This window comes from Pongo pygmaeus, chromosome 2, assembly GCF_028885625.2.
Source record: "Pongo pygmaeus isolate AG05252 chromosome 2, NHGRI_mPonPyg2-v2.0_pri, whole genome shotgun sequence".
In the NCBI taxonomy this organism is placed as follows: Eukaryota; Metazoa; Chordata; class Mammalia; order Primates; family Hominidae; genus Pongo; species Pongo pygmaeus.
In genome coordinates, this window is record NC_085930.1 from 137,715,082 (window position 1) to 137,740,760 (window position 25,679).

At 44.2% G+C, this 25,679-nt stretch overlaps 1 protein-coding gene across 8 annotated transcripts in view; it reads right to left on the bottom strand.

Moving 5' to 3' along the window:
- GALNT15 (polypeptide N-acetylgalactosaminyltransferase 15) overlaps positions 1-25,679 on the bottom strand; it is a 72,781-nt gene that overhangs the window by 16,803 nt on the left and 30,299 nt on the right. For 4 of the 8 annotated variants that reach the window (XM_054483165.2, XM_063661278.1, XM_063661279.1 and 1 more), the window contains exons 4-9: positions 21,527-21,694; positions 18,978-19,095; positions 17,460-17,654; positions 10,713-10,844; positions 10,233-10,337; positions 7,459-7,602 (exon numbers count right to left, since the gene is read on the bottom strand). In XM_054483165.2, coding sequence (XP_054339140.1) covers positions 7,459-7,602; positions 10,233-10,337; positions 10,713-10,844; positions 17,460-17,654; positions 18,978-19,095; positions 21,527-21,694 — 862 coding nt within the window. Of the gene's footprint in view, positions 1-470; positions 3,828-7,458; positions 7,603-10,232; positions 10,338-10,712; positions 10,845-17,459; positions 17,655-18,977; positions 19,096-21,526; positions 21,695-25,679 lie in introns of those variants that run through there. The other 4 variants (XM_054483161.2, XM_063661280.1, XM_054483160.2 and 1 more) reach the window with 3 other exon arrangements.

The window sequence follows — 25,679 nt, forward strand, 5'->3', positions numbered from 1 at the left end:
TCTCTGTTCTCCCCAGTGGGATAGTTAATAATGATGATGAACTTGGTGGGGGTGGTAACAAAATTCAATCTTAAAAAACAAACAACAAAATCCAATCACAAAATTCAGGTAGACAAGTGAAACCAATCTCTTGGGAAGAAGATCTCTCAACTGACAAGTTTCTCTACTTTTAAATTGATCATTATGGATAAAATGAATGCTGAGTTCATAGAGAAGAAGGGAATTTGAACACTTAGTTACACTAAAGGAGAAGGTCCTTCTAGAACTAAATGGAGGCATCTGTTTTATTTAAATTAAGGGTCTGTAAGTACCAGCCAGGGACTGAGTTGACAGCCACTTCTGTAATAAAGTAATAAATCATGGAGCTGGTTAAGGAAGCAAGAAACACCACATTCTTGCTTTGTTCAACCAATTAGGCAATAAGCCATCTGGGTCCTTTTGTTAATTGCCACCAAATACAACTTACGCAATTGAATTCAGTCTTTTATTTAATTATATTAATTTATCCCAGCAACTTCAAAGACCCACAATGCCAATAATAAAGTTCAGTTAAAAAACAGAGGTCTTGAAAAATGTTTTTTCTTCAGCCACTAATACCATTTATATGGTTCCCATCTGAGAATTTTTAGCTCCGTCTCAGTCTCAGGATTTAGGGAAATTTGTTTTAAATATAGATGGGTCTGAAGCAAGAAGACAGTGGCTAAAGTCTCTTCTCTAGATGGGATAATGAATCTATCTAGATTGTTCCAACAGAACTGTGATGAAATGTTCTATATCCGTGCTCGCCAATACAGTAGACCCTAGCCACAGGTGGCTAGTGAGCATTTGAAATGTGGCCAGTCCAATTGAGGAATTGAGTTTTAAATTTTCTTTGATTTTAATGGATTTACATTAAAATGGCCACATTTTGTTAGTGGCTACCATATTAGACAGCACAGGTCCAGAGTGTATTCTGAGGAAGGAGAAATGCAGTGAATCCTTGACTTAGCAGGTAGACAATGAATACGTAGTTATGAACCCTTGACTTAGCAGGTAGACAATGAATACGTAGTTATGATAGGTATTGTTTGGAAACACTGCACTTCCCACTCAGTTTTTCTTATTTGAAGGATACTGTGTTCTGAGACAGCCCAAAGGAGATTAGCATCTTTAGGGGGAGATTTCTAAGCTGACCATGTGGAAAGGTAGGTAACTCCATCTGGGGAAAAATGAATATGAATGGTGTTTATTAAATAGCAGAACCCATCCCATTCGGCAACTCTTACGGCTGAACTAGGTAAGCTAAGTCATAGCAAGGAAAGTCATTTAGCTCTTACTAGCCTCAGCTATGCTCCAGATGAGCCGTGTTCTTCCCGCACTCATGGATATTCAACCTGTGGACACATTTGGGGGTTCCAGACAGTTATACGGGCTCAGAGATGGCCCTGTCAGCTCTCATGGACATTAACAACCAAATGTTACCTGTCATAAGAATTTTGGCTCAGGCTCTGGCATTTTCCTCCCAGGAAAAAGGTTTGCTTTTTTAGAAAGGTTGCTGTTTCTGCTCCAGTCAGTGCAAACCCTGTAACAGGGCATCAGGAGAGTTTCTCCTTTTTTTTTTTTTTGAGATGGAGTCTCACTCTGTCACCCAGGTTGGAGTGCAATGGCATGATCTCAGCTCACTGCAACCTCTGCCTCCTGGGTTCAAGCGATTCTCCTGCCTCAGCCTCCCAAGTAGCTGGGATTACAGGCATGCGCCACCATGCCCGGCTAATTTTTGTATTTTTAGTAGAGACAAGGTTTTGCAGTGTTGACCAGGCTGGTGTCAAACCCCTAACGTCAGGTGATCCGCCCAACTCCGCCTCCCAAAGTGCTGGAATTACAGGCATGAGCCACCGCGCCCGGCAGGAGAGTTTCTCAACTGTGAACACCTTTGTTAATGGGAATGCTCAAATTGTGCTGGTACTTCTAACACCAACGACTAAAGAGAAATCGATTGCAAGGGAATCTGGTTATGGTTATGGTTAACCAAGTTAGAGAAGAGCTAGGGCAGGGGGAATAGAGGTAGATTCTCAGTAGGAAGGAAATTCTCCATAATGGGGGAAATTCTCATTAACATGAAAATGTCTCTTCTCAGGTCTCTTGACGCTTTTCAGCTTCTGGGTTGAGCTGGAGAATTAGGCCAAAGTGCTCTTGCATCTTCTCTCCAATCCTAAACCTCCTCTCTGTAGCTTCCTTTCCTTCTTCTGAGATATGGCTCAACAAATGAACACAACCTTTGTGCTAATAAACCCAATTCAGAGTTTTTGGAGTTTCAGGCCATTACATCTGCTTCACTCTTTAATTTTCATGGTTGGCCAAACAGACAATCCAAGTTAAGGCCATTTGAAGACAAATAAATTGATCCATTGGATTTATGTATCCTGGAGGTGCTGCCAGAGAATGTCCAGGCCAGAGAGAAAGCAATTGTTAAGTGCTCAGCAGAGAAAAACAAAGAATCTTCTGTACTATGTAATAATCATTTCCCAGTGATGAAGACAACAGTACAATGGATCCTTTTTTTTTTTTTTTTTTTTTTTAAAGCAGCCAGCAGTCAATGAAATAAGGTGTGAAAAGGAGAAACTTCCTATATTCTTTCATGGAGCTTTTTTCTCTCCTAACACCAGGAGCACACACACAAAAGGATCAGCTTCATGAAATATATAAGCTCTTTAAGTTCACTTGGAGCTGAATTGTGATGGCCAAAATTCTCTTTTCCTTCTGACTTTGACATTCATCGTTCATCCACAGCATTGACCTGGTCAAATTGCCACTGCTGGCGGGCTTTTCCATCACACGGATGCAGGTACAAATCTTTATTGTTTTCTTGCACCACAGCTTCCATGCATTTCCCAGAAAGAATGTGGACAATCATCCCATTCTAAAAAGAGAAAAGAAAAAAGAAAAGAAAACCAGTCCCCCACAATCAGTCAGCAAAAGAAAATATTTTTAAGATTTGCGCTAACCATTAAGAGAATAACAGATGGTATGAACTGGCCTGGAAAGGAATTGTGGTATTTTGATCAACATAAAATATAAATTAGGTAGCCTTAAAATTTGGATGTCACTCAAAACCTTAGGGGTAACTAATCCAATTATCTTTATTGTAGTTGTGTAATTGCACCATTTCTTAGAAAGTTATGGTTAGTATAATTCCCAGAGCATGTTCAGTCTTTATGCTGTATTTGTGACATTCATTGTTATCACTGTAGTTGTAAATTTCCGCTTTCAAAACGATTTAATCCACTTTACCTTCTGTTAATCCTGCAGTTGGGCACTGTTGTTACCAGGCTGTGGTAGTGAGCAAGACCTCTAGGATATACTGAAGGCCTAAACCAGCCATGTTCAGAAGACCATGGCTATTCCCTGCTCAAAATCACCAGATTTAATATTGAATCCAACCTTCTCCTTTTTAAGAAAATTTAATTTCTTTATGAAAAGTTTAACAACCTTAACCAGCAATGCTGAAAATGCCTATTTATTTATTCATCATTCATTTATTAATGTTTGAGATTGATATGGTTTTGTTCTGTGTCCCCACCGAAATCTCATGTTGAATTGTAATTCCCAGTGTTGGAAGAGGGGCCTGGTGGGAGGTGATTGAATCATGGGGCAGACTTCCCCCTTGCTGTTCTCTTGATAGAGTTCTCACAAGATTGGTTGTTTGGAAGTGTGTAGCACCTCCTCCTTCGCTCTCTCTCTCCCTTGCTCTGCCATGTGAGGACGGGGCTTGCTTCCTCTTCGCCTTCTGCCATGATTGTAAGTGTCCTGAGGCCTCCTCAGCCATGCTTCCTGTGCAGCCTGCAGAACTGTGAGTCAATTAAACCTCTTTTTGTTTTTTCATAAATTACCCAGTCTCAGGTATGGCTTTATAGCAGTGTGACAAGACTAGTATAGAGATCATAATACTACCCCTTTAAAGTACACAAGTTGGTGGTTTTTAGTATATTCACAAAGTTGTGCAACCTTCACTCCTATCTACTTCCAGAATATTTTCATTACTGTAAAAAGAAACCCACTACCCATCAGCAGTCACTCCCCATTCCTCCCTCCTCCCAGCAACTAATCATTAATCTACTTTCTATATTTATGGATTTTCCTATTCTGGACATTTCGTATAAATGGAACTATATAAATGTGGCCTTTTGTAACTGGCTTCTTTCACTTTGTGTAATTTTTTTTTTTCCAAGAAGGAGTCTTGCTCTGTCACCCAGGCAGGAGTACAGTGGTGTGATCTTGGCTCATTGCAAACTCCATCTCCCAGGTTCAAGCGATTCTCCTACTGCAGCCTCCTGTGTAGCTGGGATTACAGGCATGTGACACCATGCCTGGCTAATTTTTTGTATTTTTAGTAGAGATGGGTTTTCACCATATTGGCCAGGCTGGTGTCAAACTCCTGACCTCAAGTGATCCACCCACCTCTGCCTCTCAAAGTGTTGGGCACCATGTGTAATATTTTTAAGGTACATCCATGTTGTACCACAAAACTTTTTCTTTTTTTTTCTTTTATTTATTTATTTATTTATTTTGAGACAGAGTCTCTCTCTGTTGCCCAGGCTGGAGTACAGTGGCACAATCTCTGCTCAATGCAACCTCTGCCTCCTGGGTTCAAGCTATTCTCCTGCCTCAACCTCCTGAGTAGCTGAGACTACAGGCGTGCACGACCACACCTGGCTAGTTTTTGTGTTTTTAGTAGAAACGGGGTTTCACCATATTGGCCAGGCTGGTCTCGAACTCCTGACCTCGTGATCTGCCTGCCTCAGCCTCCCAAAGTGCCGGGATTACAGGCGTTAGCCATTGAGCCTGGTCTCTTTTTTAAAAAAATTGTGATAAAAACACATAGCAAAACTTTTACAATCTTAGGCATTTTTAAGTGTAAAGTTTAGTAGTTGATATAGTTTGGATGTTGGACCCCACCTAAATCTCATGTTGAATTGTAATTCCCAGTGCTGGAGATGGGGCTTGGTGGGGGATGTTTGGATCATGGGGACAGATCCCTCATGGCTTTGTGCTGTCTTCGTGATAGTGAGTTCTTGAGGATCTGGTCATTTAAGAGTGTGTGGCACCCCCTCCCCAACTCTCTTTCTCTTGTTCCTGCTTTCACCATGTGATATGCCTGCTCCCACTTCATGTTCTGCCATGAGTAAAAGCTCTCTGAGGCCTCCCCAGAAGCAGATGCTACTATGCTTCCTATACAGCCTGCAGAACCATGAGCCAATTAAACCTTTTTTGTTACAAATTACCCAGTCTCTATTATTTCTTTATAGCAATGCAAGAATGGCCTAATAGGCCTGGTGTGGTGGCTCACACTTGTAATCCCAGCACTTTGGGAGGCCAAGGCGGGCAGATTACCTGATGTCAGCAATTCGAGACCAGCCTGGCCAACATGGAGGAAACCCTGTCTCTACTAAAAATACAAAATTAGCTGGGCGTGGTGGCAGGCACCTTTAATCTCAGCTACTAAGGAGGCTGAGGCAGGAGAATCGCTTGAACCCGGGCGGCAGAGGTTGTAGTGAGCCGAGATCCTGCCATTGCACTCTAGCCTGGGCAACAAGAGGGAAACTCCATCTTAAAAAAAAAAAAAAAAAAAAGAATGGCCTACTATAGTAGTGTTAAATATATTCACTTTGTTATGAAACAGATATCCAGAACTTTTTCATCTTGTAAAACTGAAACTCTGTAACCATTAATAAACAAATTCCCTTTTTCTCCTCCTCTGCCGGCCCCTGGTAACCACTATTTTACTTTCTGTTTCTATTAATTTGACTACTTTAGATATCTCATATAAGTGGAATCATACAGTTTTTGTGCTTGTGTGATGGGTTTATTTCACCAGCATAATGTCCTCAAGATATACCCGTGTTGTAACAGGTGATGGGATTTTCTTCCTTTTTAAGGATGAATAATATGTGTATGCCACATTTTGTTCTCTCTTCATCCATGGTGGACACCTGGGTTGCTTTCACTTCTTGGCTGTTGTAAACAGTGCCACCATGAATAGTACCTCATTCCTTTTTCTGGCTGAATGATAATAACTTTTAGAAGTATTATTTATTAATACCTGAAATATGCTGGGTGAATCTTACTCCCTAATCTTTTACTTATTATTTTTAAATGCTGTTTCTAAAGTGTATCTTATTCATAGGACGTGCTTAGAAAAATACTTTATGATCATTTATAAAGGACCTTAACTTGACTTATAAGACTTGAGGCCAGGCATGGTGGCTGACACCTGTAATCCCAGCACTTTGTGAGGCCAAGGTGGGCGGATCACCTGAGGTCAGGAGTTCGAGACCAACCTGGCCAACATGGCAAAACCCCATCTCACTAATAATACAAAAAGTAGCCAAGTGCAGTGGCTCACACCTGCAATCCTAGCTATTCAGGAGGCTGAGGCACAAGAATTGCTTAAACCTGGGAGGCAGAGGCTGCAGTTAGCCGAGATCGCACCACAGCACTCCAACCTGGGTAACAGTGAGACTCTGTCTCAAAAAAAAAAAAAAGACTTCTTTGAGCATGTGTGGGCCCCTTGAGTCCTGCCTTCAGTTGGTCACCAAAGCCCCAAATGTTTTGTTCTCAAGTGCTTATTGTGAGCTTAGCTTAAGTTTTCTATCATATGATTTTCTTCTTTCACAGCCTGCTTTAAGAGTACCAATGCACAGGATTCTGCTTAGTCATTTTATCCTTTTTATTCCCCAGCAGAAGTTGAAGAAAAGAAATTTTTAAAAGGTGTGTATTTATTTCTTCGTATGTTAATACCCCAACTCATTTCAGGAAGAATTTGAAGTGGAGAAAAAGCTGTGTATGGACACAGTGTTGATACTGCCATCTTCCGATCCCGATTCTGTATATGGGACCTGCCTACTCTCCCTAAGTACTGACGTTCCTCCTATTTCCTCCCTAACTTCTGGAAAGGATCTATAGTTTCTTTCCCCCAGGGTAATAGGGGTCAAAATTTTACTAAAATGATGAAATACTTACAGTGGAATTTGCATTAAAAGGAAGAAAGTGGTATCTATATATCTATATATTTACATCTACATCTATATCTAACGTTTCTTGATGGGGGGAGGGACTTTGAATTGCTCCTAAAACCACACCACCAAGGTGGCTGAACGCTCCTTGTAACATGCCTCATCATCCTACTTGTGAACTGAACCAATAAACTTCAAAAAGAGGCGGATCCCTCTCTCTGCAATGACCAGCATCAGAGCTACACAGAGACCTGGCAAATCATAACACATGAAGATGCCAGTGGGCCAACTTTGCTGCTGGGTTGCCTTTGCTCCCCCTGAGGCCTTACTGCCCAGCCACTAAGTTCAAAAGCAGAGGCAGAGGTCCCTAATACCTGACCTCTTGGAAGAGCCCAGGATGCAGTGCCAACCAGCAGTTCCTTCTGACCAGCAGCACTACCAGGCTCTTCCTGAACAGATTACTCACCTCCTGGAAGTCCCAGTGCTGCTGATGGATGGCCAGGCCTTCCTCCATGCAGTTCTGAAGAATCACCTGCTCCTGCCTGACAGCAAAGCACAGGTGCTGTGGGCTGCCAAAGTGAATCTCCTTCCTGCTGGTGTGCTGCAGGTACTGTGACAGAAGCAATGGTTGTTAGCACAGCTAGAAAGAGATCCTCTCCAAAGCTGTAGAGGAGGTAAGAGGAACCCACTATAGAGCTGAGGTCTAGGGGCAATCTTCAGATTCTATCGGGGTCAGCAAGACCATATCTCATGGTCAAGTCCAAAAACATGTTGCTAGACTAGTCATAGCCTCTGAAGTCCCCACATTCCAGCTGCTCTTACATTCATATTTACACATTCTGGCATGTTTCTCTGTTACTTTATTTACTGTATCATAGGTGAGGCCATAAAAAGTGCTGTGTGTTTTGTTAGTAGACTGTTGAAAGCACAGATGAGGAACCTCTCTGAAGCCCAGGTTGATGTCTTTCTGGAGAACCCTGACCTGCTCCTGAAACTAATTTTCCTGCAGTTTGTTGTATCTGCTGGCTCTCACTCGTGGTTATTGTTTCCTCTAGTGTTTTGTAGTGTTGGATTGTGCACACCTTTGAGAGGGGCTTTAACTGTGAGGATCTGTGAGGATTAATTAGAAGGCATGTCCTGGAAAGACTATTTTCTGTTTGTTTCTGTCAGATGCAGCCTGAACCCATTTTTACATTAATTTTGTGGCTTACAGACAGGATCAACTTCATGGGTATGTGACCTGTGCAGTCACATGGGGCCTCATGCTTAGATGGGTTTAATACTCTTGGTTCAATAAACTTGATCTAATGCTCTGCTGTCACTGTCTTGAAATTCTTAATAATTGTCAAATTAAAGACTACATTGTCATCTTGCACTGGACCCTGCAATTAGATAGCCTGTCCTGCTTGAGGATTCCCAAGCTACACAGTTAGTACACATGTGAACCTAAGCCCATATTAGATGCAAGCTTGTGGTTAAAAATTCTCAGGGGAGAATAATTTGTTTTCTACTCAAAGCCCCTGTAGGGACAAGCTTCTTACAATTTTCCTGTGGCAGGGGGTGGGTATTTCTAGTCAAACTTTTCAAGGACAGGTTACCCTTTGAAGGTCAAAGCTGGCTTGCTATGGAAGTGTCATTTCTGACTTCTCATCTCTCATGGGCTGAAGGTGGGCTCTCGTCACTTATCCCTTGCATGGAGCCAACAGCTGTAGATTCCTGGGGCTAATAGTAACCATCCCTCACACTTGGTAGGGCAGCTTCGCCCATGTCCAATTCCTCTACTTTCAGTTGCCTCTTGTTTTTTGACCCCTGGAGGTTTCCCTTTCTTTCTTATAAACTCGTTTATTCATGAAAAAGAGTGTTTCATATTTTTTTATCCAGCATATCTTATCTAGGTGTTTATAGGGAAGGGCTTTCAACTTATCTAGTTTACAATATTGCAGGATCCTAAAGTCCTTACTATTTCAAAAAAAAAAAAAAAAAAAAGAACAAGAAAGAGCTAATATTCCTTTTGCATGAAGGAGGCTGTATTGTTCTTTTGTTTCTTTATTTTTTTTTATTCTTCTTTTTCAAACCCAGAATAATCTCTGTAGAGGCTGCATTATTCTTAATTGCAGGCAAGGAAACCAGGATTTAAAGAAGCCTGCCAAGATCACACAGCTAGAAAATGAGGAGCTCAGATTCAAACCAAGCTATGTCTGACTGCAAAGCTTGAACAATTTTCACCCTACCATGTGGCTTCTTCACTCAGCACTTGATGTTTATGTCTGCATCCCTTGTGCCAGGTGTGAATGTCTATCAGTATGTCCTAGGAGATTGGTAAAGGGCAGAGCCAAAGGAGGCTGGATGGATCCTGAGCATCTCCCTCCCACATGTCTGCAGGCCCACAGCCTGCCTCCAGGAACCCAGGGCCTGCACTGCCAAGCCCAGCCTCAGCCAGCCTTCCATGCAGGGCTGGACCACAGACCCTCAGAGAGATGCTGTCTTTTGCCCCCAGGATCTTTGATTCTCATCCAGTGAATATCTCCAGGAAATTATACTTTGATGTTTGTTTTTATTAGGGGCCTTTGGGATGTGATAACTTAAAAGTCCCTATCACAGCCTGAAAAGAGAGAGACTTGGGGACAAGCTAGGCTTTCTAGTTTGTCATCCACTTCTGATTCATCCAGTTGTGAAAAGAAGTGGACCTACCAGCCCTCAGCTAGCATCGGTGGAGGATTTCTACCACTTTGGGCAGTTACTCCATGATGAAAATTTTGAAGAGAATAATTACTCCTAAGATATGAGGAGACCTTCCTAATGACCAAATGGTGCTGGAGGCTGGGATGACCCTGTTTTCTCTAGATCCTTATCCTGATTTGATTATCTTCTTCATCAGTCCTGGGACAATTGAACCCTGCCTGAATCCTGGAGGCTTCTGAGTTTGCAATCCCTGGGCTAGTGACCCTAAGCCTCAGTTTTCTCAGCTGTCAAATGAAAAGTTTGGCCAAACAGCTTCTCCATTTCCCTTTAACTAAGATGCTTTTATTTTCTGACAATGGCCCATGTCTGTGCTTACAGATGGAGGTGAGGTGAGGAGAGCTGTGATGAGTCATTACAGTGAGGGACCATGGCAGTCAAGGGACATGGGACCACAGAAAGAAGATACCTCAAAGGGAAGTATGGGGCATCCCAGAAAAATATCACCCACTTTCAAGTCTTCTTGGGCTATGATCCATCCTGAGAAGTCTGACTACCCACCTGTTGCTGCCGGCTGTCACTGCAAGGAGCCAACATCATAGGACAGCCCAGGATGTCCCCTTCTGCCTGGCAGTCTGCACAGAGCCCAAGTCCAGTGTTGTGGAGCTGAAAGTGGACACACACACAGAAGTGAATTCCAGATTCCACTGTAAAGACACCCTCGGCCAGACACCATTCCTTTGCTGTATTCTCTGGAGTGCAGCCCACGGCGCATTGTTCAGGCCACAACAACCGGTGTGGTAAAGCTGAAGCCACTGACCCTAAGGTACAGGCCTCTTGAAGGAGGTGCTTTGGGGTGGGTAATGGGGCAAAACCCAGCCACCTTCCTCAGACTGGCATGGAGGCATGGGATGGACCCAAGGCCTCTGAGGCCCTGCTAAACCGTGAATGGTTGACCAGGGACATGGAAGAGCTGAACATCTAGTTCTTGTCTCGGGAAGCTTCCCTCTCCCTCCCCATCTTCCCTGGGTCATGCCTTGCCTTTCCAGAGAACCTGGGCCTGGGTTCATATGGGTACAGCTCAGGGTAGACATTAGCCAGAAACCAGTGGAATGTCCGACAACCCAGTCTCCTTTGCAGCTGCAAGCGTTCCATACAGTCTGGCTTCTCAGCCTGGGGAGGAGAAAGACACAAACAGGATGATGAAAGCTTGTCTTGCCCAGAATTCACATGGTTGGGGATGGAGTGGCTGGGAAGAAGCTAAAGGATCAGGACAGAAGGAAGGGGCCAAGACCACAGTTCTCCAGGGCTGCAGTGGGGAGGGTCATGTGTTGGGAGAAGAAGGTCTGGAAGGGATAGACTAGCACAGATCTTCCCCACAGAGAGTTGTGGAACCAGCAAGACTGTAAGTGATATCAGCCCCTTCCAACAATCCCTCAAATCTCCAGTCTATAAAGACTACAATAGGTCGGGAGTGGTGACTCACGCCTCCAGCACTTTGGGAGGCCGAGGCTGGTGGATCACTTGAGGTCAGGAGTTCAAGACCAGCCTAGCCAACATGGTGAAACCCCATCTCTACTAAAAGTACAAAAAATTAGCCAGGTGTGGTGGCACATGCCTGTAATCCCAGTTACTCAGGAGGGTGAGACAGGAGAATCACTTGAACCCAGGAGGCAGAGGCTACAGTGAGCCAAGATTGTGCCAGTGTACTCCAGCCTGGGCGACAGAGCAAGACTCCCTCTCAAAAAAAAAAAAAAAAGAGAGAGAGAGAGAGTCTATGATATCTGTGCTTTAATGATTTTTCTGCAGAAGCTGGCAAAATGGTGGGGCTTTGCACCTAGGTTGGTGTAAGGAGAAACCACGATGGGCCTCATGGAGTCAGGAACTGACCCATAGGCAATCGAGATGAAGTTGGCTGGGAAATTGTGGGCTAGGAGTTAGGGCAAGGTAAGTTTATCTTTCTTCACCTCTGGGTACCATTAATGAATCATTCTTTTGGGCTACACTATCTCCTCTTTTTGAGATTCTCCTTTATGTTACAATTGTCCTAGGATGGAGATGAAGGCAAATCCTTAACACTAGTACAAATTAATGTTTTTGGCCATATTGATGATACAAAGAACTGTACCCAAAAGTTTAGTACCAAATCTTGGATACTTTTAGGGAAGAGAGAGGTGACAAGGATGGGTTGGAATGACCACAGACAAAAAAAGAGAGAACCCTTTCCTGGCATGGAGAGAGGAAGCAAGCCGGCCATGTGAGAGTTCCCACTTGATGGCCTCCAATGTGACAGTAAGACACGGGTCCACCAGGCTGTCTGAAGTACAATTGGTTTGGTTCTGCTTTCCCTCTCTCTTTTAGACTTCAGCTGGAAATGTGGTAAGTCTGTTGTACTGAAATTCTCTCTAGACACTTCTCAAAGTGTGATTCCCTGAGCAACTGCCTGAGAAATGCCACAGAGCTAGTTAAAAATGTAGATTCCTGGGCCCTGCCCCAGAGATGATACAGTTGTTTGGGTTGGAGGCCCTGGAATCTGCATTTTAACCATTTCTCCTGGTGAGCCTTTTTCACACAAAGTTTGAGAAAAACTTCTCTAAGTCAGGGATTTCTTGTTTATTCAGCGTATTTACCCACCATGAAACCAAGGGGATCTATTACTTTTTCCTCTAAGTAAATTAGTATAAGTTTCTTGATGGCTTCTTGGCATTCTTTGTGTTTATTTGAGACCTCCCTAGACCTTTCCCAGAGTTGGACTTTGCTACCAAAACAGAAACATTTCTTCATGTGAGTTTTATCACCTTTACTTTTCTTGATAAAGAGATAAACTGATAAATCTACCCAATCTTTGTTTGACCTTGAATGAGGGGCAGGCTGACAGTGAATTTTCCCTTCTGTACAACTATGTCTGAGAGAAGAGAAAACAAGGAAATGTCAGCCCCCCAAGCAGCAAAACTCTGGCCTTGTCTTTTGGGTGCCCAGGATTTCTGTCTCTCAAAATCCCTGGGGGGTTTTGGGTGGATGGAGAAATAGAAATCTTTAGGGCAAAATTAACTTTTGGTTATTTAAATTTAAAGTAAATGCATGCTATCAAATACCTTCAGGGAGGTAGGAATGTCACTGAAACCTTGAAATCAAAGTATGTGATAGGACATTTCCAAAGCATGAATTAACGGAAATGTTCAAAAGAGAGAGAAATAAAAGGAGCCCTCTGCTAAAGGTCTTCTCACTGATCAGTAAGAGTGCCATTCTCCTTGCAAATGTCATCAAATGAACAAAGTGGACATCTGTGAATCAGAGAACGGACACCCAAATGGGTATAAGAAGAAAAAGGTACCTCACCTGTAGACTTTATGAAAGTAAGCCTAGCACTTATTCTCCAAAGCACTCTTTCACATTTCATTTTATAGTATACTCACAACAGTTACTGAGTTCTTAGAGGTTAAATGACTTTCCCAGGGTCAATAGCTTCTAAGAGGTCAGAGTGTTATATTAGGTAGCTAGTCAGACATGAGCAGAGCAGGAGAGGACTTTCCCCGACCCCCTCCCAACCTCCAGGGATGTCAGGCCACCATCAGGTGTTGGTTAGGCAGTTGTTAACTGTCTCTCTAAAATAATAATTAGTTGCAGCTGGCACCAGGGAAAGGCGGTCTCCCAACAGATAGAAAAACCTGAAATTGGTGATCAGCTTCCCGATACGATCTCAGGAGTTGGGCAAGTGGGCTCAAGCATGTGCACTAAGAGGCAAAACGGTGGCGTTTAACTGGTACATGACCTTCCTCCGGGAATGCGCAACTGGTAACGTCACGTGAGCATGCGAACAATTTCAGTAAACACACTGCGCATGCTCCCCTCCCAAGGGCTAACAGGCCACTGCACATGGGAACAGCCCCCGCTGGGGAAGAATCAGGGAAGAAGGGACACAAGCCCCCAGAAGCATGCCAATGTATAAGACCCCAAGTCAAAGATCAAACCGCGCACTTGATTGATCGCTCAAGTCGCCCACTTGGCCCTGTTCCAAATGTACTTTACTTCCTTTGGTTCCTGCCCTAAACTTTTTTTTTTTTTTTTCAGAGACAGGGTCTTGCTCTGGCTCGCAGGCTAAAGTGCAATGGGGTGATATCAGCTCACTGCAAACTCCACCACTGTAGCTCAAGCCATCCTTCCACCTCAGCCTCCCGAGTAGCTGGCACTACTGGTGCACACCACCACACCCAGCTAATTTTTGTAGTTTTTTGTAGACACAAGGTTTCACCATGTTGCCCAGGCTGGTCTTGAGCTCCTGGTAAATTTTTTAATAAACTTTCACTCCTGCTTTAAAACTTGCTTTGGTCCCTCACTCTGCCTTATGCCCCTCAGTTGAATTCTTTCTTCTGAGAAGGCAAGAATTGAGGTTGCTGCAGAACCATATAGATTCACCACTGATAACAAGAGCCAAAGGTTGATCTCAGGTTTATAAATTTTTTGGCCATCCATCCATTCCACCAATAAATGTTTATGGAGCACCTACTATGTGCATGGAATTTAACTAGGCATTGGAGATTTAAAGGTCAGCAGAATAAATACTCTTCCTGCCCTTTTTGAGCTTGTAAGTCTGTGGAACATGTATTGAGTGCCTTCTTCTTCTTCTTCTTATTTTTTTTTTGACGGAGTCTTACTCTGTCGCCAGGCTGGAGTGCAGTGGCGCGATCTCAGCTCACTACAACCTCCGCCTTCTGGGTTCAAGCAATTCTCCTGCCTCAGCCTCCTGAGTACCTGTGACTATAGGCACGTGCCACCACGCCCAACTAATTTTTGTACTTTTAGTAGAGACAGGGTTTCACCATGTTAGCCAGGATGGTCTCGATCTCTTGGCCTCATGATCCACCCACCTCGGCCTCCCAAAGTGCTGGGATTACAGGCATGAGCCACTGCACCCAGACGGGCACCTTCTATATACCAAGTACATCCCTGCCTTCCCCCAAATTCAGACAGAACTATAGAGGATAGCTTATTTATGGACCTCCAACTATTTCTGGAAAAGTATGGTGTCTACATTTGAGGATTACTGTTTCGATGTTAGAGAGCTAAAAGAGAAAAAATACTAAAAGGTTGGACTAGTTCTAGTTCTACTTCTGGTTCTCTCCCCACTTCTCTTTAGCAACTCACCCTCTCATGGGGCCTCAGTTTTCTATTTTATAGAATGAAGGACTTGGGTGAATACAAACAAGCACTTAAAAAATCCTGCAATCACCATCTGGACAAGCAAACTGGATTTTCCCAAAAGCAGACCAGTCATGCTCTAAAAAATCACGCCAGTCCCCAATTTCTGTAATTGTCTAGAACAAAGTATATATTCACAGGCACTTCTAATTGCACCAACCAATGTGGGAAGAAGGTTGAAGTTCTGTAAATAATTTGCATGCTGTTGCATTAGGCTGGCCACAGCCAACATGCCATGTCCTAATGAGCCTGTCTGGTGGAAAGTTAGTCTGGCGCATCAAAAATTATGCAATATTTAACACTTCTTTAAGAGTTCTTTATAAATGCAGTCTGTGCCAATGTTAAGAAAATGTCCTCTGAAAGCAAAGAGCTAATACTAAATCCCAAGAGAGAAAAATAGATTGTTTGGCCAAAAGAAACCCAAGAGATTAAAAACCAGAGAAGCTCTGTGGACCTCTACAGAACTCTGTAGAAGGCCACTTGCTCCCCATTGCTAATTGAATAAAGTCTAAACTGTTTAGCCTGACCCTCGGGGGCTCCAGAGTCTTCTCCCAATTCCTCCTCTGGATGTCTGAGTTGAACCCATTCAGCCATTCTTCAGATGTGACCTCCCCTGAAAAGATGTCTGTCATGAGCCTGTCTAGGATGAATCACTCTCACTTTTGTGAACATTATCTCTTCCAGAGGAGCTCCTGCCCCACCAAGAACCTGATAAGCATTAGGTATGGTTCTCTGTCCCCTGCAGGACCCACCCAGGGCCTGGCACAGAGCAGGTGCTTGGTTGACCTTTGTTGACCATTAGTAGCCATGACAATAATGATGGTATTAATAGTAAACACACAAGCAGGGCTTACTCAGTGCCAGGCACTCGTCTAAAGTGCTTTGGATTTATTAACATATTTATTCATCCTAACAACAGACAGAAAGCTTAACAAATGAGGAAGCAGAAACACTGAGTGTTTAAGTAACTTTCGGATCATATAACCGATACTTAAACCCAGACCATCTTGTTCTTGGAGTCCATGGGCTTAACCATCAGACTATACAGCTTCTAGATTGGTGTCTAGAGTTGGACACATGCTTCCACTTCCCATAGATGGAGATGGAGAAGGAGACTAAAGAAGAACAAAAATGCTAGCTAGTAAATGAGCTGGGTCCTTGTGAGAGTTTTCCTTTCAATCCCAATGCCTTCTTGGAGGAACGAAGGAGGCTGCTGTTAGTAGCATTTCTCCTGCACCAGGAAAGGAGCCAGTGCCACTCTGTGTAATGGTGTGACTAACCGACGGGGTCCAAGAGGAGACTCTAGCCTGCCTAGACCTTGGGAATTACTGTTGAGTCCCAGGACTCTGTGTACTATTAACACTTTCCCCAGCTAAAGAAACAAAGATCCTTGAAGTTCGTGGAGCCCTAACACATCCCAGGACCTGGAGGCTATTCCCACTTAGTGAAAGGATTGGATCTAGAATGGGGAGGAGGCAGAGCCTTGAGGACCAGGGCAGAAGGGGAGGCACTGGGGCCGCTCTATGGGGCTTCCCTGTCAGGCTGGCCCTGCACTCAGGCATGACCTTCCATTTAAGGGGCCTAGGCTTCATCTGTGGCATGCAAACTCACATCTAACTCATACCCCAGCAGTGTGGGCTGCTAAGGGGCTTGTGGGAGCTGCTCCAGGACTGTTGTGGGTCCTGGTCCTGGGAATCTTGTCTTTGGAGCCCCCACTTTTAGCACAGCAAGCATTAATGTGAACCCATTTCCCACATTAAACAGCATTTATGGGTCAATCTGGAAGGACTGGGCTGAGCAGCCGCTGACCAATTGATAATGTGCTGTTTGTGGACATTTCGTTAAATGTTTAAAATTTTTATTTTTCTGTGGCTTTTTTGGACTCTTTTTTTTTTTTTTTGAGATGGAGTCGCTCTGTCACTCAGGCTGGAGTGCAGTGGTGTGATCTTGGCTCACTGCAAACTCCGCCTCCCAGGTTCACGCCATTCTCCTGCCTCAGCCTCCCGAGTAGCAGGGACCACAGGCGCCCACCACCACACCTGGCAAATTTTTTGTATTTTTAGTAGAGACGGGGTTTCACCATGTTAGCCAGGATGGTCTCGATCTCCTGACCTCATGACCCACCTGCCTCAGCCTCCCAAAGTGCTGGGATTACAGGCATGAGCCGCCGCGCCCGGCCTTTGGACTCTATTTTTATATTTAATATTTGTTTCATGTCTTGGATCATTTCATAGCCCTGAGCCCTTTGCTCAGGATGAAAGGAGACCTGGCCTTGGAGACCTATCTCATTGCTTCTCTGTGTCAACCCCTTCCCTGGCCCCAGGTGAGGGATCCCATCCCATAGATGTCATCCCATAGATGTTAGGGAGCTTCAGGCCAAGGCCAGCTGTGCTGTCCCATGGAGAAGCTGGAAAGACAAAGGACAGCTTCACCAGGTGGAGGAGCCACTTGAAATAGGGCAGCTCGAGGGAAGCTCAAGCCAGAATCTCCTGTTTTCCCCTCCAGGCAAGAGAAAGGAGCCCTCCCTGGCCCACCTCCTGCTAATGGCCCTGTGCTGGACACAGAAGCCCCACTTGGCTCTCTCCTTACCTTGCTCAAGGAGAAGGCCTCTGGGCTATGCCTGTAGAAGGTTTCTTTGAATGACCCCAGCCAGGTCTCAGCAATGCGAACCCTGTTCCTCAGGGTGGCCTCCTGGTCAAGGGGGGAGTGGGCGTCCTGATTTCGGTAGATGTGCCCTACCCGAGAGCAGGGAAGGATTTCAACGGAGCCACCACAGAGCCAGGCCTGCCACGAAGGGAAAAGATAAACATCTCAGCATTCCACCTTTAAGAACGGTGGGAAATAGGGAGCCCTGTCTATGAGGGGCTGGCAAAATGCACAGGAAATCGTGAGCATTCAATGGTGAAGATGATTATGGTCCTCAGGGTGGAGTAGAGTTTCCAGATTTGGAAGTTCTGGGCGGGGGAGTGACAGGGTGGAGATAATAGAGGTAGTTGTCCCAAAATGAGGACAAGAGGGCCACAGCCATGCAACTACCTGAATGTGCTGCCCTTCAAACACATGCAGATCCAGCACTTAGAGAGATGTAGCATGTGAATTAGCACCCCTATTCTCCAAAGGAAACTTCCTCGGGGAGAAAGATGATCCCAGTGGTCCGGGAATATCTCAAAGCTTGTGAAGTGTGCTACAAAGGCACCAGAAGCTGTTTGTAGTAGAGACAGAAGCAAGCTTTCCTGAGACATAGTCTTTACTATTTCAAGAAATTTCCCTCTGCTCTCCCACTCCCAAATGGCTGGAGTTCATTTGGCAGGAAGCCTTTCATTCCACATTTGGGGATAAAGGTTAAAGTAGAAGCGGTCCTAGGATAAGCAGCATATGAATGGAAACACCAAAATTGGGGTTCCCAAACTATGTGCCAAGGTGCCCCAGGGTGCCACAGCAAACTCATAGGGTCTGGTGTTAAATTTTTGAGAGAAACTTGGTGACATTTGTTGGACTTTATGCAGAATATAAGCTTCAGGTAATTCACACTTTCAGCATTAGATCTCTGCACTTTTGATGATGAATATTTTTTTGGTGTTGGGTTTTCGGAGGATACTGTGAAGAAAAAGCAAGTATCATGCTAGAAAGCAATGTGGAACAGGAAATGAGGGTGACTCCAAGGTTTGAAGTTGTGTGGTGCCCAACAGGTGCTAAGTTTTTACGACAAGTATTAAATTGTTTGGACCAAACTACTCAATACACAGAACTTTGGGTATTTGTTTTGGACTATGGGTGCTATGAAAAAATTACTAAGATGCTAAGAGTGCTATGAATAGAGAATGTATGAGAGCCTCTGGAATCTCTGCACAGAAGTTAAAATAACTGAGAGTGTGCCCATTCCTGGAAGCAGGTTTTGAAGGCACTGAGAGTGAAACCAAGCTACAGCACAGGAGAGATGGGAAACTGTGAGAAATGGGAGGTTTGACATACAACACAGGAATGACTTTATAATTTTCCCACAGCTTCATTCCTTCCCAGTGACGTTTCTAATGCCTGCCTCTGAGCTGTGACCATACACACCACTCCAGAGATCCCACCTCTGTTCTCCCTTGGTCCAGGACATACCTTGAAAGACAGTTCGAGGTTTTCACCACCTCGCAGTGACATAAGAGGGTCATACGCTCCAGTGTTTTGGAAGTAATGTCTGTCCATGGCCACCACCTCTCCGGGCACCACAGGGCTCCTGGACACAGAAGACAGGCAGGACACTGCAGTTCAGAACCCAGAGCACAGCAGGCAAGGCTGGGGGCTGGGGCTTCCCAGGTGGGAGCTCCAGTGGCTGAGAGAACAGGCTTTAGGCTCAGGTAAAATGCAATGTTTTTAATTGCAAGACTGGAGCAGAGCCCTGATGTCAGAAATCCCAGTGTTTGATGGAAACAGAGCTATTCTTGCCTAGGCCTTTTATACTCTGTCCTCAGATACTGCTCCTAGAGAGGGCCTAGGGACCACACCTGAGACTTCCCTGCCCTCTGGCTTGAGTCCCTCTGGAAAGATGTTTGGGAAGAAGGTCTTGGTTAAAACCAGGTACCCTAAGAGAGGTGGCACCAGGCCTGACACAGTGACATGGTCAGGCTCTTTCCTCCTTTCTCTTTCTCACCCTCTTCTGTTTTCATAATGACCATCCACCCTCTTCCCAATTCTATGATGAATCCACCAGGGACCCTGGAAGCAGATAAGTCCCCACTGCCCTAGGGGAAAAATACATGATTTATAAACACAAGAAGCTAGAAACCTTTAATAAGGGAATTAAGATCATAATATCCCTCAGAGGGATTTTAAACAGAGAAAGATGTAGTCAGAAGGTTTTTGAAAAAGGTCTCTTCATCTAGGAGGAACAAATTTGAATGCAGCCAAACTCTGGGAATTTTTCAAAGTGTAAATGACTAAGAGTTCAGATTTTTCTTAATTACCAAAGAAATAGTAATGCATTAACAAAGCTACTGGCCTTTAGGTTATAAAAATTCTACATTATACCAAAATACTAAAAACTGATATTGTAATGATTATTCGGTATAATTTCCAACTCTGCCACTCCTAATTTGTAAGATCTTAGGTGGGCTATGTGTCTTTGAGCTCAGCTTCCTCACCTCTAATTGGGGATAAAATAGTGTTTCATAATTGGGTTTTGGGGGATGACTAAGGTAAGCCATGTAAAATATGTAGCTCTGTGCATGCCACATTTTAAATGCTCACTGGATTTTGATGTTACAAGTTCAGCATTCCTTTTCTGACACCTGTGGGGCCAGTGTGTTTTTTAATGCAGAATTTTTTGGACTTTAAAGAGGGACATACATAGCATACTACACATCAGTCCTAGTGGGGTCTGCCCGGCACTCTTTAGTCAAATATACTAATATTTCTTTGATGAAACACACATATTTTCACAGTAAGCAGTAAGTGGTATAAATAAGGCCGAAGCAGACACCCCATGTCAGTTCAGGGCAGCTTTTGCTTCCTAATGATTTTGTTTTTGTTTTTGAGACAGAATCTTGCTCTGTCACCCAGGCTAGAGTGCAGTAGTGTCGTCTCAGCTCATTGCAACCTCTGCCTCCTGGGTTCCAGTGATTCTTGTGCCTCAGCCTCCCAAGTAGCTGGGACTACAGGAGTGTGCCACCATGCCCAGCTAATTTTTTTTGTATTTTTAGTAGAGATGGGGTTTCGCCATGATGGCCAGGTTGGTCTCGAACTCCTGGCCTCAAGTGATCCGCCCACCTCTGCCTCCCAAAGTACTAGGATTACAGGCATGAGTCACTGCATCTGGCCTGCTGCCTAATAAATTATTAAACAAATGCTTGGTTTTTAGAGCTTTTTGGATTTTGCAGTTGTGAATAATGAACTGTGGCCTTGTATTTAAAATGTAGCATAGCAGTGAAGCAGTCATCTCAAGGGCCTGGCTGTCTGGGTTTAAATTCTGGATTCACCTCTCATTGGCTCTATAGTGTTGGGAAACTTTAAAAATCCTTATGTACCCCAGAAACCATGGAGGCAGACAACCAACCCCACTGTGTCCTTTCAGAATTCATGACCCACAGAATTCATGAGCTTAATAAAATGGCTGTGTTTTACACCAAGTTTGAGGTGATTTGTTATGCATAAGGTATCTAGTACTTCTACTTAAATAGAAGAGTTGTCCAAAAACCAAACATGTGAGAAGCGACCCATACAATAGGATATATTTGAGACCTATGGTTCTTAGCATTCACCTGATTGAATTCTTCCTATTTGCTAAAACGGGACCTGAGGAACTCACACTATACCTGATGAGAGAGTTGGGCCAAGATTCCATCTCAGGTTGCCACACACTAGGGCATTAACTGATGCTATCTGGAAGACCCTGTCAGAACTTTATGAATACAACAATATAATGGTGGTAGCACCTACATCTGGGTGCCTGGCACTCTCTAAGTGCTTTTCACATATTAATTCATTCAATCTTCACAACAACCCTATAAGGTAAATACTATGATTGCTCTCAATTTACTGATAAGGAAACCGCGGCATACATTAAGTAATTTACTAGGAAACTGTGGAGGTAGGATTAGACCCCAGGCAGGCAGGCTGCAGAGTCCATCCTGAGGAGGCAACGGCAAAGCAGGTGTGAAATGGGGACTCACCTGATGGGGCTTATGGGGGACTGGAGGGCCTTCCTCACATGCTCTGGCAAAGGTTCCCAGTGGAAATCCAGCTTCCAGTCCAACACCCCACGCTGCAGGTCCTTTGAGGGGTAATACTGGAAAGTCTTCCAGTCAATGACATCTATCACCGGAGATACCACCCGGCTCCTGGAAAGAATTGTGGAATCAAACAAGGGACATAAAGCATTCACTTGCTGGGGCTGGAAACAGCCTGTACATGGGCTGCCCAGTATGGCGGCTACCAGACACCCGTACCTAAAATGGGTTTATCCAAATCAGGTGTGGAGTAAGTGTAAAATACACCCTGGATTGAGACTACTTAGTATAGAAAAAATGATGCAAAAATCTTAATAATTTTTACATTGATTATATGTTGAAATGGTAATATTTTGGATATATTGGGTTTACTGAAATATATTATTAAAATTAACTTCATCTGTTTCTTTTTATTTTGTAATGTGACTATCAGAAGTTTTTAAATTACATGTGTGGCTCATGTTATATTTATATTGTATAGCACGGTTCTAGAAAATGTTTTTCCATAAGGAATTAGGGTGCATTGCTTTAAAGAGCATGCCAGTACTTTCCTTTCTTCAAAAACCTTTCTTGACAGCACTGAGAGATACAGAGAGGGGTCCTAGGCTCAGCTCTGCTACTAATGAACTGTGTAATCTTGAGATACCTGTTATACCTCTCTGGGCCTCAGTTTCCTCATTTGTAGAATGGGAGGTTGAACTACTTCCCACAAAGGCCTTTCTCAGCTGCAATGCTCTAGGACTGTGGCTCTTAACTTCTTTTGGGGTCCTTGATCCCTTTGAGATTCAGGGGAAAACTATGGGCCACTCCTGAGTGAAAATCTTATATGTCCATGTAAAAAATATTGTGCACAGTGTCAGAGAGTTTATGGACCCCTACTCTCAGGTCTAGTTCTTCTTCCTCCTTGTAGCGTAAAACTTGATTGCCTTGAGACATCAAGATTTATTTCCAAGCCCTAGAAGTATTCCTACTGTCAATGCATGCGTATATGAACATGTGGTATCTATAACCAAAGTCCTGAATCTTGGTTTACTTGCTTATTTCCTGCTACTGTTGGTGATTTTTAGCCCAATTTTTTGTTGTTGTTGTTTTTTGCACAGCCTGGAGATATGACTGCGGAGTGATGAGAAATTGACATGGGTCATATACTTTTTAACTAAGTAGGTAATCACTCAGGTGTACCAGGAGCTGCTATCCACCTAGCCAATATCTCAATCACATTTTCTCCCTCTGGCCTGTCATGATAATCACGTCTTAAATCTGTGCCATGGAATGAATCAGGTCTGAACTTCAGGGTGGCTAGAAGATATCACTCTAAGAGAAGTGAGATTCCTGGGAGGGGAGATACCAGCCACATTGTGTTTACACTACCATCAAATTCCATCTCTGTTCCATTGTCTTGGAGAGAGCCAGGGTGGGCCCCACGATTTCATTATCTGCTTTAATCTATGGCTTTAGGTAACTGACATAAGTGTAAGGAGTTGTGGGGCCTATATTTAGAGCAAGGATCTTAATATGCTTTTCCTGCCTCTTTCACATTGTTTCTACTGGAAGGCAAAGGGAACATAATCCCTCTGGGTTTCCCCTATTTTGGGGTACCCTGCACTGACCTAAGAAAACTGAGAACCTAGACCAGAGAGGAAATGAGGGCACCCAGAGCCCCTTCCAGAGTCTCCACTTACTGTGTAATGAGTCAGGCAAATGAATAAATTTGGCTATTGGCAAAGCATTTTGTGGAATTTTGGAATCAAGAGCCAGGGAATTGTGTGGCTGAATTAGGAAGAAATGCATGAAATTTGTGCCATCTTCAGCAATCATAAGAGGACAAGAAAGGGACTTGCATTCAAGCATTCCCGCAATCAATTCATCCTAGACCTCTACGCTGTGTATCTCTTTTTTTTTTTTTTTTTTTTTTTTAGACGGAGTCTTGCTCTGTTGCCCAGTCTGGAGTGCAGTGGCTCAATCTCGGTTCACTACAAGTTCCGCCTCCCAGGTTCACGCCATTCTCCTGCCTCAGCCTCCCAAGTAGCTAGGACTACAGGTGACCGCCACAACGCCCGGCTAATTTTTGTATTTTTAGTAGACAACGGGTTTCACCATGTTACGCAGGATGGTCTCGATCTCCTGACCTAGTGATCCATGAACCTCGGCCTCCCAAAGTGCTTGGGTTACAGATGTGAACCACTGCGCCCGGCCTCTTTTTTTTGTTTGTTTGTTTTTTAAATGGTCTCACTCTGTCGCCCAGACTGGATTGCAGTGGCACAATCTGGGCTCAATGCAACCTCCACTTCCCAGGCCCAAGGATTCTTCAGCCTCAGCTCCCTGAGTAGCTGGGACTACAGGCATGAGCCACTGTGCCCGGCTAGTGTGTGTGTGTGTCTGTGTGTTGAGAAATGGGATTTCGCCATGTTGTTAAGGCTGGTCTCGAACTCCTGAGCTCAAAGTGATCTATCTGCCAGCCTTGGCCTCCCAAAGTGCTGGGATTACAGGTATGAGCCGCTGCACCCAGCCTGTGCTGTGTACTTCTTAACAAAGGAGTACATTGCTTTTTATTAGAAAATGAGAATGCTAAAATTCATTATGTTTCTTTTTTTTGTTTTGTCTTTCTGGGAGCTCAGAGTCACATGTAAAACTCACTTCTAATAACTGTATTACCCCTGATTCCCAATACCCTCTTTTCCTTTCTGAAATCTTCTTTTTCCTCTATTTTAACTGTGTACAACAGTGATTAATCATGAGCTTCCCTGAGTACATTTTGGATAGAGATAAAGAATAAAATGTCAATGAATGAAGTGAGGAGTGTTTTCTATTTTGGTCTTTATTCCCATGGACCACAGTGGCTGCCTAAGCAGGACTAAAGTACTAACTGTCATCTCCTGACTCAAAAAGGCTGATTAATTCAAATAAAAAACCCACAGTCTTCTATTTAGCTTTGTGGTTTTGTACCTACAGATATGTCTGGTGTTCTTGGAATTCACATAAAGCAAAAGAGCGAGGCGACCTCGTTTGACTTGGAAGGAGCTGGAAGTGTCTGCTTACTTCATCAGTCCCTCACCTGTGAATTGAGTTTTAACCCTCAGGCAGGTACAAGGTTGATCCTATGTTAAGCCTTTCTAAGTTCCAGGAGATCAAGTGCTTATGTTTCAAAAGGCAAACAGAAGGAGTCAAGCTGCCAACAAAGACTGGTTCACTGAAATATGTGAGATCAACGGATACATTACTGTCCAGATATTCAAGAGCTAACTGTAGTTTCAAGCTTCCCGTAACCTTTTACAATAAAGAATAAGCCCTCGTTTATCTCATTCCTTCTTAATTCTCCTGAGCCTGGATGTTCCTCGAGGTCCATGATACATGAGCCATTTTGAAAGTTCATGCGTATTCTTGGTGTTTGTGGAAAGTCTCTTATACCAGAAGCAGAAGGCTCTGAGTTCTCCCTTCCCAGAGCTCTTACTGCTCAGGTGTGACCGCAGGACTGGCACCGGCTCTTCCAGGGGCAGATACGAGGTTGTATCATGCTGAAGGGTATGAAGTACGATGGTTGCTGGAGAGTTTCCTTGGGGCATCTGAGCCAAAGAAGCCTGCTCCCTCTGGGGGGCCAGGAGGCATCCTGACCTCCTGCTGCTCCTTGACGCGCACATGCGCGCGCACACACACACGCACATGCTCGCTCCCCCGCTCTCTCTCTCCCTCACACTCAGACTCTCACATGCTTACACACACACACAGTGACTCACATGCACAAGCACAAGGGATTCTTACACTGCTTTCCATCATGTAACCCTTCAAAGGGCAGAGTGGGAGGTGTTCTTCTCCCTGCCCCACATTGCTTCTCCCCATAGCACCCCTGGCTGATCCTGAAGGAGTGGATGTCTCGCAGATAGGGACCAGACCCATCTTCAAGTAAGAGATAACTTGGTCAGCTTCTTGAGATGATATCTTTCAGCCCCTTTCAAGACTGTCCCTTTCCCCTTAGAACCCTTCATCCTTCCAGGGGTATGGCTTCCACTGCTTGGCTTGGGTTTGAGAGCTGGCAGTCAACAGAAGGCAGCTGGGAGCTGGATACAACAGCTAGTCTTGATTTCCATCGTTGTTACTT